Source organism: Melospiza melodia, chromosome 2 (assembly GCF_035770615.1).
Source record: "Melospiza melodia melodia isolate bMelMel2 chromosome 2, bMelMel2.pri, whole genome shotgun sequence".
NCBI lineage: Eukaryota > Metazoa > Chordata > Aves > Passeriformes > Passerellidae > Melospiza > Melospiza melodia.
In genome coordinates this window covers 23,917,946-23,931,182 of record NC_086195.1, presented here as the reverse complement: position 1 = coordinate 23,931,182, position 13,237 = coordinate 23,917,946, and the positions used below count along the sequence as shown (strand labels likewise).

The 13,237-nt window shown below is 39.9% G+C and overlaps 1 protein-coding gene across 1 annotated transcript in view; it reads right to left on the bottom strand.

Moving 5' to 3' along the window:
* Positions 1–3,170, bottom strand: part of PRKX (protein kinase cAMP-dependent X-linked catalytic subunit) — a 55,839-nt gene extending 52,669 nt beyond the window's left edge. Inside the window, exon 1 of the mRNA XM_063147988.1 lies at positions 2,813–3,170. Coding sequence (XP_063004058.1) covers positions 2,813–2,996 — 184 coding nt within the window. The 5' untranslated portion in view covers positions 2,997–3,170. The remainder of the gene's footprint in view (positions 1–2,812) is intronic.
* Positions 3,171–13,237: the final 10,067 nt, after the last annotated feature.

Below are 13,237 nucleotides of genomic sequence, written 5' to 3'. Positions count from 1 at the left end.
TTACCTTAAATATTAATCATAAACAGCTCCCACAGCATGGAACTTACCTCCCTGTTTTGACTTTCAACTTTTTAAGTTGATAGTTTCCATGGCCATAACTATTTCTAAGCCTGGGAATATCTATAAGCAATGATTCTAGTAAAAAGGAGATACCCAAAAATTACATAACAGGAAGTTCTGGTATTTCCCCTCCCATCCCTAAACATCTCCAATTATCTCAGAGCATACAGCTTTCAAGAACATCAGCAGAAAGAAAATGGTTATCCTCATCAGAGCAGTCAAACTGCAGACTACTCTAAATTGCTGTAGTGAAACTGATGACATGAATGCCATCTATTTGTGCAGGGAGATCAAAATGGAGGATAAGGTAATACTGACTTAAACTGCTGCTAAAAAGAACTGTAGATATACTCTTTCAGTACATGTGATATAAACCTACAGTGTGCTTAACTAACTTAATTTAAAAAGGTCAAAGCCAAGCCAAAAAGTTTCTCAAGCTAAAAAACAAATCCACTCTACTACCCTGCAGTATTTTGCACTGATTTAACTTGCAGCCCGTTTAAATCAGGTCTCCAGTGCTTCATGCTAGCAGGTGCACACAGAGCTGCCCAACCTCAGGCAGACTCAGATGTGACTCAGATCCCTGACTAGTGCACTACAGAGGCATTAGAGGGGCACTGCATCTTTTATAAACTCGGCCACTCAGAGCAGGTACTCACGTGTTCAGTTTCAGTATCACTTTAAGGCTGCAACATTGCTTCCTAGTCAGCAGCAAGATACACAGGCATGTCACAAATTCATTTTTCAACCAACTTAAAATAAGCCAGCTCTGTTTCTTTGACAATGTAAGGCCTTATTTATTTATCTGTGCACAGTTTTATACCTTTCCAGTTTTCTCTTTCTTTATCTTTATTTTCCCTATTAAATGACCAATGACACAGTTCAAAAGAGATGCAAGGAACAGTTATCTTTGGAGACAGAGTTATTTGAGAAAAAAAGAAAAAAAAAATCAAGCTGGGGAAGACAGAGAATGAAGGGACACTACATATTCTGTCAGTGCCTTGACAGGCAGCTATCTGCTCCTTTTACCTTTTATTTCTTTCTCTGTTTCTTCGTAACAGGCAGTGTCTCACTTTTTTTAAGTCTCTCTTTAAATCCTATGGAATCACAATTTTCCCTTTCCTCAGCCTCTAAAGAGCATCTTAAAGGACACTCTAATAAAGGTATACTGTTTAAGGCTGACACCAGGATTACTTCCACATTTCTTCATTGGCTGCAGAAATATTCCCATGACTACCCTGCCTTCTTTAAAAATTACTCTTTTTCTGCAATCTGTGTTTCACTCGAAGTCTTAATCCTCAGTGATGACTACTCTATCCACATGGTCATGATGTAATGAAGAAAAGCAACCACTTCTGGAGGGAAAAAAAAACATTGCAAACCTTTCAAGAAGTCTCTTAATAATCTCAAATAATTTATCGGTAAAATGTCTGCCCACATTTCAAACTGGAACACTATCTCAAAACACAACGTATTTCAAGAGAAGATAATGCATTCTTCATTAACAACAACACTCCTGGGCCTTTCCAATTCCATGTTTAAAGCCATTACCTTCACTAAGAAAGGGCTTACATCACACCTTTTTGGCTGAAGAGAGCTTAGGGGAAATTAAGATTTACATTACATTACTTACTAAAATAAATCTATCCAAAGTAATTTCACAGTCCTATAATGAAAAAGTGAACAAAACTTCCATATAGTTGAACATACAACTTGAAGCTTTCAAACCAGGTGCAAAAACATATGCAACTGTCAGTATGTATGTTCAAATACAATACAGAGATACAGCACACATGAACACCATGAACATCACGGATGTCTGACACGTCTATTTATTAGGCACATTTACTCTGCAATGCCACCGATTACAGGCAGCTTTAGTAAGCGTGGTACTTGTGAGATGAGACTTTACCTTCTACCAAAATTCTACACACGCAAAATATCTGTGCATCAATATTCAGGGCAACAGCGTGTCGGGGGTTTGACATACACTCACCTGCATTCGGTTAACCTGTTTGATCTCTTCCCTGGCCCGACAGCTAATTTAAATGATGAATTTTTTATCATGATGCAGGTAAATGAAGTTAAACCAGATAAACCAGGTTTTATACTAAAAGGTCTTTCAGCTTCAGCAGTGGCAGTACTCATCCCAGAGACAAGCCAAACCCAGGTCCGGGTGCAGGCTCGCTCCGCTGCAGATCCCGCAGCCGGGGCCGTGCAATGCCCACAGCATCCCGCAGCCGGAGCCGGTGACACGGCAGCACCGGGGCCGTACAATGCCCACAGTCTGCCGGAGCCGGTGACACGGCAGCACCGGGGCCGTACAATGCCCACAGCCTCTCGGAGCCGGAGCCGGTGACACGGCAGCACCGGGGCGTACAATGCCCACAGCCTCCCGGAGCCGGAGCCGGTGACACGGCAGCACCGGGGCCGTACAATGCCCACAGCCTCCCGCAGCCCGGCTCCCGAACCGCGCGGAGGCTGCGGCGCGTCCCCGCCAGCCGCCCACAGGCACCTACAGCCACCGCAGGCAGCCCAGCTGCCCTCACACCGGCCAGCGGTGGCGCGGCGGGAGAAAAGCCAGCGGAGAGGGAGGGGGAGGCGGAGAGAAATTAAAAAAAAAAAAAAACACCACAAAAAAAGAGGGCGCTGGGGAAGGGGGCAGCCAGCCGTTCGGGCACCTCCTCTCGCCGGGCACGGTCGCAGACAGGCACCTCGGCAATTCCTTTGTTGCCCTCCTTCCCGCACTCACCCACGGTGGCCAGGGTCTCCAGGTCCTCCAGCTTGTAGGCAGCGGGCTCGAGCGCGCCGGGTGAGCCGGGACCGGCGGGGCTGGGGGCCGGCACGGCGGGCTGAGGCGCGGCCACTCCCGCCGCCGCCGCCTCGCCGCCGCTCTTCGCCCCCATCTTGGCCTTGGCAGCGCTGAAGGCGTCCATAGGGCCGAGCGGGCGTCCCGCGGCCGCTCAGCGCATGGAGAAGGGCGAGAGGAAGAGGGAGGAGAGGGAGCGGCGGGGACGCAAAGTTTCAGTCTTCAGCAGGCGGGGTGGCTGCTCCCCAGGGCTGGAGCCCGCTGCCGCGTCTGAGGGGGCGCGCAGCCCTTCAGCATCGCGGCCACAAGCGCCGCGCCGCCCGCCGGTGCCCGCAGCAGGCAAGGACCGCCGCGCAGACAATGGCGAGGGTGCGCCCAGCCGCGCCACACGCGGGGCGGAGGGCGGGGTTTGCCGCTGCCGCTGCGGCACCGTCCCGCTGAGGGCTGGCGGGGCGGGGAGGGGCCGGGGGAAGCGCGGCCCCGCCACACAGCGGGAGCGCGGCCCTCGCCCCTCGCCGCGGGCACGGCCCGGAACCGTGTGACAGCCCCGGTGCTCTCTGCTTCTCCTTCCCCACCCTGCGTCCCGCCCGAGGGGCTGCGCGGCTCGGCGGCGGGGAGCGGGGTGCAGGGAAGTGCCGGCGGCTGCCGCGCCTGCCTCGCGCTCCCTCAGCGTTGCAGGGACACCTGGGACGGTCCCGTGCGCTCCCCGCAGAAAGTTAAAAATGAGCGGTGAGGTCCCCTCGGCTGCACAGTAACAGCCCTGGGAGGAGCTGGTCTTTCCCCACGCGTCCCAAAGGGTTTGTCACGCCTTATTTTACTCCCCGTTTCCGAGCAGGTGTGGATTCCGCACCGGTCACAGCGCGTCCTGCTCCAGCCTGCAGTGTGTTCGTGTGGCTGGGGCTGGCTGGGGGTAGTGCTGGGCTGCGCTCGGCCGAGGCGAGCACACACCCGCCCCATGCAGCAGAGTACCGAATATAGCTCCTTCAGAGCAGCCAAGAAACTGTTGACGATTATGCTGAAAGACAAGGCAAATTGGTGTGTGAACCAAGTTACTGTAAAGCGTACACATCAAAACTGGGAGGGAAATCCTAATATTTTCCATGCCTTTTTCTGGCCCAGTTTTGCTCTATTTACAGCTACTACCCTCTGCTCCTGTGAGCACGGTGTCTGCAAAGCTGAGTGTAAATGAAGTCACGGGGGTGGCATTTGGCCTCTCCTTTTTATTAAATGTGACATCATGAGAATATAAGGCTTATTAGTTTCTGTGTGGAGTAGGTTCAATAATATTGAGAAATAATTGTGTGTATATTAAATGAGTACAAATATATAAATTATTAATAATAATTACAAATATATGTGCATTTATCCTGAATTTTAAGGTATCCTTAGAGTCCAGTTTATAGTCATAATATCAGAGGATATAAAATGCATTTTTATCTTGTAGCTTGTTGACATGAAGGGCTATGACTAACTCAAAAAATCATTAGGTCATCTCTGCTTCCTGTCAGCCTTTGAAAAGTCACCAGTCAAGGAGGATTACATCACTTTTCCTCCAAAATTTCAGATTTCATCTGTTAACTCTTTGGAATGCAAGTTTTGCCCTTCTATATTGCTTTACTACTTTACTGTTTTACTTCCCTTTCTGCTTCTTTACTGCAAGGTTGACTGAGCACTAGAGCAGGTCACCCAGAGAGGTTGTGGAATCTCCCTCACTGGAGATATGCAGAAACCATCTGGATGCAATGCTGTGCCATGTGCTCTGGGATGACCCTGCTTGAGCAGGGAGGTTGAACCAGGTGACCCACTGTGGTCCTTTCCCATCTTACCCAGTCTGCGACTATGTTCTGTACGTTCTATACCAGATTTACCATGGTTTAGGCCTTGAATAATGTATTTTGAAGATTCCTTAAACTGGAAATTGTAAGTGTTCTGGCAAGCTGTAAATTTAATTTCTCTTTGGTCTAAAGGCAAGCAAACCAACAAAGCTCTTTTAACAATGACTGATTTTTTTTTTAAGATAGCAATTTGAAAAATACACATCAAAACATTTTAAAAATCTTAGTATGTCTAAAAATCTAAGTTTGTTTTACTAGCCAAATAATTGCAAATTGAGAAAAAAGATATAAGCTGTATTGTGCTAATTATTTTCAAGAGAGAGTTCTTTACCTTCAGTCTAGCCAAGAAAATTGATATTTGATCTTCCTGAAACCTTTCCTTTTCAATTAAAACTAAGAAATCATTCACTTCTCAGATGTTAAAAAGGGCATAAAGTATTTTATTTCAGGTATTGATTATCTTCAACTGATATTTCCATTTATGCTACAAGTTTGACCTAATGTTTAAATTACTTTCATGCAGGACCATAAAACTTCCTTGTAAAGAGCCTCCTACTGCCATGCTTCAGCAGCTGGGGGCCTGTATGACAGCACCCATTCAAATCACCCAGCTGTGATTCAGCAAGGGTGCTAAGCACAGGATTACTTCCATTTGATGCAGTGCCTGTTCTTAAGATTTAAGTTTGCTTCCTTCCTCTGTGTGCAAGGCATTTCCTAGTTGTAGTTGTAACAACATAATTGCAATGTTTATATTTAGAATGTCAACATATTATTAGTGTGCTTTGCCACCTCTCTATAACCATCTGAGAATTTATCTTGCAGATACTGATTATTATCCACAATACTTCAGGGAAAGAAAATGTCATTCTTTCTACGTACAATGAGGTTGAGAATCAAAGCTCCTAACTTTATAAATTGCAAGTGGAAGTAGAGCTGACCACTAGATTGCAATAGTGGATATGAAACAGAGTTTCTTGCTCAATTTGGGCCGAATTCATAGAGAAGCCTGCAGCCCTATATTCCTCTTTTCTTTCTTCTTTGCCTTTAACTTAAAATGTCACCTTTTGGTCTCAGGTACTTCTTGAATAATCTTGGCTTTTCCCTTGCTCTCAATAATTCATAGTTTTCAGTTTTTTACTTTCCCCACACATGCATTAGGTACCTAATGCCAGATTTCTTTATCTTAAAATAATTTGCCTCCTTTATGTTTCTAGTCCTTTACCTTACAGGTGCTTACACCAAGGGTTAGTTCTATTTTCATTGTCTCTTAAAATTACCAGATGTTAGAAATGAATCTTTCCAAAGACAATTAAGATCTTTTTAAAAGAGATTTTATTTAGAAAAAGACCCCCCAAAACCAGAGAATAGTAGTATTAATAGTTTTCTCAATTCTTTATTTTAGTGAGGGCTTATTCTTCTATTTCAGTTGCAAAAATTTCTGTGTACTTGTATTCCTTTGTAAACTCAGAATTTTCAGGGACCAGAAGGGTTCCAGGTGTACATTTGGTTGTTCCCTGTGGCCTTTTATATATGTGCATTTGCCAAACTTCAGCACATAAAACCTCACTGTTAGTTAAATGTTTATTTGGGTCCTAAATTACTAACTTTCCTCTCATTCCTTCCTTATGGTTTGTAGGTTTTCTTTTAATTTTCCCCCAGGAAACCTTTCGTTAACAACATAAACCAATGGAAAGGATAACAAAACTTGCTACCTATCCATGAGTTGATATAGCAGATCTTTTTTCTTTCATTTTGGGGAAACATTGTGGTACACATTCCATGCAAGTGGAATATGATTTACGCACCTAACTCTCTGGGAAAGGAATCAGTCATTTAAATGTCTCCATGGCTGCAGACAAAAGTGTCTTTCCTGTAGTCTGAGGAGGTTTACGTTTGTCTTCCTGAAAGCCGCCTTCTTTCTTCCCTGCAAATATATAATTTTCCTTACAAATCTTGTTAAAGCATATATTTACCATCACCATCACAGTAAAACTACTACAACAAGTTTGCAGGAGAACCTGTTCAAACCTGTAGGGAGGAAATGGAGAAGTCCTTCAGTGGTGGTTATTACTAATAAATAGCTCCATATCATCTCCTTTAGTCACATTACATACGGTGCCTAAAAACGTGGGACTGCTCTGAGGAGGAAGAATAACTAGTAAAGATAATTAGTACTGGTATGTGTTTTTCATTTGTTTTGTTTTGCTAAAGAAGTTCATGATCAGGCAAGTCCTGTGATGTAAACCAGCACCCTTTCGTGCAAAAAACCCGGCCTGTGACAAAGGAAGGGGGAAATTATTCCACCCATCTGAAGCAGTTCCTTCATAGTATGGAAATAAGCCTATCTGTATAATGAGCAATCACACAGCATGTGAATGTACCTGCACCTTCATACAGCAACTATTGCACTTTTATTTGAATATGATTATGTTTAACATTTTTTTGAAAGCATTTAAATTATGATGAGCATAGTGGCAGTACCCAAATGAGAATTTAAACACAAAGAATTTAACGTTGTTGCCTACATCCAAAACCGTGTTTCTGATGAATCTTGCTGAGTTGATTCCTTGCTTCGGAAATGCATTGGTGTAGCCAGTTCAAACATGGAAATGCTGTTACTAGGGTGTCTAGACTTTCTGCCCAGTCTGAGCAAGTTTGTGTCTAGCTTCTGCCAAAACTAGATTGAGATCTGGAAGCAAGATGTTGCTTTGCCTATGATTGCTGAGGAACTTGTTCTGTTAAACATTCTGAAGGTATATCTCACATACATGCAAAACTGCTACCCTCACAAAAGTGAGTTGTGGCAAATTTCTATACAAAAAAAAAATGTTATAGGAACATTGTCTTAGCTGATAGAAGATCCTGAAGCGTCAGCATGCTGGACAAGTTCTTTGAAGTCAAGTGGTGATATTTGCTTCAGTTCAAAGACAGAATAAAGTACCAATGCACTAGGACATCTTTTTGTTCATTCTTTTCCCCAGACGAGTAGTTATGTCCATTGACACTGGCATTATCTTTTTTGAATACTCCGGATAGTATGCTGCTTATAGCGGTCACCCAGAAAATGGGAAATCCAGAATTTTTGCTCTTAATTGTATGAGAAGAGCTCTCATTCTAGCCTCCCTTTTTTAAGCTACTGAATGCAGTTGTAGGACCTATTCTCCCATACTGTGCATTACTACTTCACAAATACTCCATATTTACTGTGTCAATGAAAGAACGTGTTTGCTACATTGCTGTGTGGAATTCTGCAAAAGTTGAATATCAAATATAATTCTATTCACATTTATTTATACAATTTATGGTATGTATCTGTAGTGTATTTTTACAAATTTTACCACATTTCTGCAAAAATTAGTATAAAATAATAAATTCCACAAACAAGTAAATTGGTTTGAGCTTTTGAGCTCTTTTTTATTTTTTTTTCTTCCTAGCAAGATGTATAATGTGAACTTTATAGCTTTCAGGGTAGTCAGACAGAATAATAAACTCTATCTGTTGCTGCCAGCTGTGGGGAATTAAACTATCTCAACAATGAGTTCACATTTAGGTAAATGTAAAATTTCTGTGACAAAATATTTTTCCCCTGTATTTAGCATAATTAAAAGCCTTTTAAATGAAATTGCATATGTCTTTTTAAAGGCATGTTTATCTAATGCATGAATAGAATAAATCTTTTAATTCAACATTTAAAAAATTTTATTTGGTTTCATATTGTTATCTTCATGTACAAGACTAAGGATTTGGTGAGAAAAAAGAAACAGCTAAAATCTTCCTCTAGTCATGGGCATCAAGGTGAGAATGTTGTCAGGCCTCAGAGTGCATTGTATCTGCATTGATTTAGCATCAAATTTTCCCCATGTCACAATTTATGTGGGCTTCAGGTGTGGTTCATTTTAACCTGATCCAAATGCAGGCTGCCACAGCTCTGTTGTTCTCCTCCCTCTCTCGCATCAGCACCCACGCCCTTGCTTTTGCTTTTGACACTCAGGGAGCTTCCTGGTGAGCCAGTTCAGGAATTAGTTCAGGGAATCATTTATTTAAAAAAGTTATTGGGGTTTCTGGCTAAATCACTTTCCCAAACCCTCACCATGCACAAGGTTTTAGGGCATTTACAGCTGTAGGGAATCCTGAGCCACACTGCATTTCTATCAAGCTCGTTCAGCTTTTTACACTTTCTTTTGCTTATCCCTTTACTGTTTCACACACTGACCCTTGAAAAAAAAATCAGCACTTTAAACACTTCATAGATATACATGGCTGCAGCTGAGGTTCCCGTTAATAGTTTTTAAAGATACCCTCATTCATAAATCTTTTGCAAACTAAATGATTTTATGCTATGCATGACTAAATCACTTCACAGTGTTGTTGAAACTGGCCATAAAATCAGAGGAAAGAGATGGGCACCTCATTTAGATTGTCAGATGGTAGGTGGTATTCTGGATTCCTTTCTTTGAGTAGCTCTATCAGAAAAAAAGCAGTAAGATTTAACTCACATGGGTTCCAGATGAGAATGTCATTCTCTTTTACATCTGTAGCATTTAAAATCAGCTAAGCAAAATCTATTTACTTCCAGCTTAGACAACTCTTTTCAGATCTTTGCAGTTTATCTCTAAAACAAAGATGAAATCAGAGCCCCCAAACTTTTACAAATTGTATACAAAAATGTTCTATAAATATTTATATTCATGGGTAAATGTAAGCAATTCTTGTTTTTTTTTTATATTGAAGGAAAAATGCTTGATTGCATGATAGCTACATCTTTAAAATTGGAATTGAATTACTAAAAGGAAGAACATTATCTTTTAAATACAACAATATGAATTATATGTTTATTATTTGTAACTAGTATCTTCTGTTGTGAAGTAATATATTCTTAATCTGGTCTTAATGTAATTAAAGTACTATAAAGAATAAATTAATTCTGTATTGTCATGCTTACCACTTTAACACTTCAAGCTGACCTAATTTATACTTTTATTGTCAATTAATATCCTCATAGAAACATGGGCTAAAGCAGATAGAAAAGCCTTTCAAGTATTTCTACTTAAACTCTTACAATCTAATTACTACCAAAGCTGAAGAAATAGATTTTAGATTTCTTAGAATTCGTTTTTGTACACTTACGTGTGAAATAAAATTTATTCATTATATTCAAACTCTTTTTCTGCTAAGCAAATATGTTTTACTGAACAATTGCAAAGTGATATTAGCTGTGATTCATTCATCTGTTTACAGTTCAGTTCATGAACTGTTCAGTACATGAGAGCCATTGCAGACTCATTAAGCAAAGTATTTAAGCACCTACTTAATTTCTGTTAGTTTTATGCAAGTGCCTAGATTCTGTTAAAGCCAATGGAATTAGTCATAAGGTGCAGTGATTCAATAACTGCTGTTGAGTTACATGCATGGTTAAAGTCATGCAGACACTTACATGCTCTATGAATGGGAGCATAAACCAAAAGCATGAAACTGCTCTCAAGCACTGAAGCTGAGAAGGAATCATATGTCAAATATATAATGAAAATAGAATAAAATGAAATTTCTTAGGCATCATGCTCATTTAAGTGTGACCTTCAGCCAAAAAAATAAAAGCATTGTGGCATTTAGGAAGTGTCAAGGGTCGATTTAATATAGGATCATTATAGATCTGTGAAAATCTAGGTTATGTCCAGGCATATATGCTACATAGCTGGTCACAATAACTCCTGAAGAAGAAGGGCAATGTCATAAATTTACGTAAGAATTCATTTAATGATCTCACTTTTTTTTTTCTCCTTTATGGTACATTTTATTTTTTTCCATTGCCTATTACTTTGATGTAGTATAAAAACTGCAAAGTAGTCAACATAAATATTAAATATTACGAATGTTGAGCAATACAGAATATGAATGTAGCTGAGTTCAGCAGCAGATGAGCAACCCAATTGTTCATTGATCTTGCAAAACAACTAATTACATAACTTTCCTACTATACTTAGCAGCTGATCTCTGGTCTTTGAGTCAACTTTGTGTGTGTTAGAAGGAAATGGATGAATACTTTACATAGCTGGAATAGATCACTCATTCATAGTTCTATGAAGGATCAAAACTTTTATGAAGCCACGATTTGTCACACAGGCATTCTTCTTTTCAGGTTTCAGACTTAAATAGTTTTACAAGTTTTATACAGATGAAATTAGGATTATTTAATTAAATGTAAAATCCAAGAATTGAAATTTGAGCCAATAGCATTTCAGGTGATAGCTTACTGCATTAATTGATACCTTGTCAGTGCAGTTCCCTGCAAGTCTGAGGGGAATGAGGAAGACAGTGTCTTGAATCGGAGGAAATATTGATTTAGGAAGAAAAGATGCTTTAAGTAATCTAAAAATAATTGCAAGCATTATTTTCCAGCTTTGTTTTTAGCATATCTAGAAATCATATCTCATCATTAATAAATTCACTTTATGAAAATTTTTACCCAGTGTTTTGCAAAATTTCTCAATATGTTTATCTGTTTTTGCAGTGATTATTTTTCATCATCCATTCATCTACTTTTCATAGTCACAGGAATGTTTCTGTGATGACAGAGGCTTTGCATCAGGTTTAATCTGCATACACTTGGGATTGGTTGGTTTGTTTGTTGTGATTAGTTCAGAGAGACATACTTGAAGTATTGGAAAAATGCTTGCTTAGATGCTGATTCCAACCTAGCAGAAATTAACAGGAATCATGCACTTACTGATGTCTGAGATTAGTGGATAATATATCAAAAATATATATTAATTTTGTAAAAGAATATTTAATTTCGGAGAGTTTCAGATTACAGGAAAAAGATCTTAGTTGGTATTTCCCTCCAGTTCTAGTTTTTCTTTCTCTCTATTTGAAAGTCAGATATATACAATTTATTTTACTCAAATATCTCTGGTAAATATTTTTATTAAAAAGAAAAATAACTCAGTTTTTAACTTGATCTGCATTTAACTACTTGGTAGGGCCTGTAATAGGTGATAGAGTTTTGATCTTTATTTTTTTACTCTTTTTTTGTGACTATTACTATTCAGATTCTTGACTCCCTTAACTATTTTATCAGTGGTGCTGCTTTCATGAGTATAAGAGTCGTGTTTATGTATTGTGGGTTTCTTGTCTTTTTCTATTTTTAGAAATTTTTTAATCAGGCAGGCAAGCAATCTTTTTGCTTTCAACAATGTTCATATCTCCCAATGACACCTGTACAGTTGCAAAGGTTACTACTCAAAAATTAATAGAAAACTCTGCCAGATGTCTTCACCTTTCTCATATTCTCCATTACAAATGGTTCCCAAATTCATTACAAGAGAATCCAATACATGAAAAATGAAATATGTAAATAATAAGTAATACCAGACATATAGGCCAAGGAGAAAGAATGTTTTCTATTGAAAAAGTGAGTGCCATATGGGGTGGGCAGGATAGTGGGGGTTGGAGCAGCACTTCAGGTGTCATGGCTAAGGAGTAAATCTACTGGGGGCTTCTGAGCCTTGGGGAAAGCTTTTTGAAAGAGTATTTGTAGAGTTTCCTTTTTCAGCTTCCTTCTGAACTTCTAGTGGGGAACAGCAGATTTATTTACATTTCACTGGGGACTGAGAAATCCAATCTATAGAAACCACTGAAGACAGAAATTGGATTTGATCATACCGTGGCTCATGCCATGACTTTCCTGGACAGCTTTGTCCTTTTCCAGTCCCTTAGGAGAAATGGGTAATAAATGCACATGTCGTAGTGCATAACTATACACATCTCTTTCTAAATCTAATGGGGAAAAAATGAAGTTCTTTAGCAATGATCTAGCTAGCTTCATCAGTTGTTTTTAGTATCTGCATTTGAACACATGGAACTTGGACAGTATTGAAAGGAAGAAAATCATTGTAATGCAGAAAGAAATGTGGGTAAAGTGATATAGGGATTTCACATAGAAATAATGAAGAGATTAAAGTTCTTCCCTAAAAATACCAAGGTGCAAGTTTTAGGGTACGGATGACTGTAACACGGGTGAGGTGTTTCTGACTGAGCATATGCTCTTTAGTTTGGACAGCTGATCACCTCATTTTTCTATCTAGTAGTAATTCTTCTATTACTAGATAGTGAACTACTATCTAGTAATATTTGACCCAACCTGTGCCCCCAGGGACTGTTATGTAGGAAGAATGAGGAATTTAATGAAGGTGCATGCATGAGGTTTTCAGAAGTTAGGAATTTAAAAGCTGAAAATGTGAGAATTATACTGTGACAGTGTTAGAGATAGTGGAGTAAAGAGGCTAACTGGGACGATGGAGACATCAAATGTTTCTGCAGGTTTACTCAGTACTATTCTATTCTGTGACATGGGATGGAGTGAAAGTTACATTACTGCTGGTACCTTTTTCACTCATTATAAATATTCAAGATCTTTACTAGTGTAGTGGGCTGTTCTATTAAGATTTACGATTTAGTGTTTGATTGTGGAAAAAAAAAAGCCCAAAGATGACTTGCACATTTGAGAGAAATGTGAAAATACTTGATAATATTATTT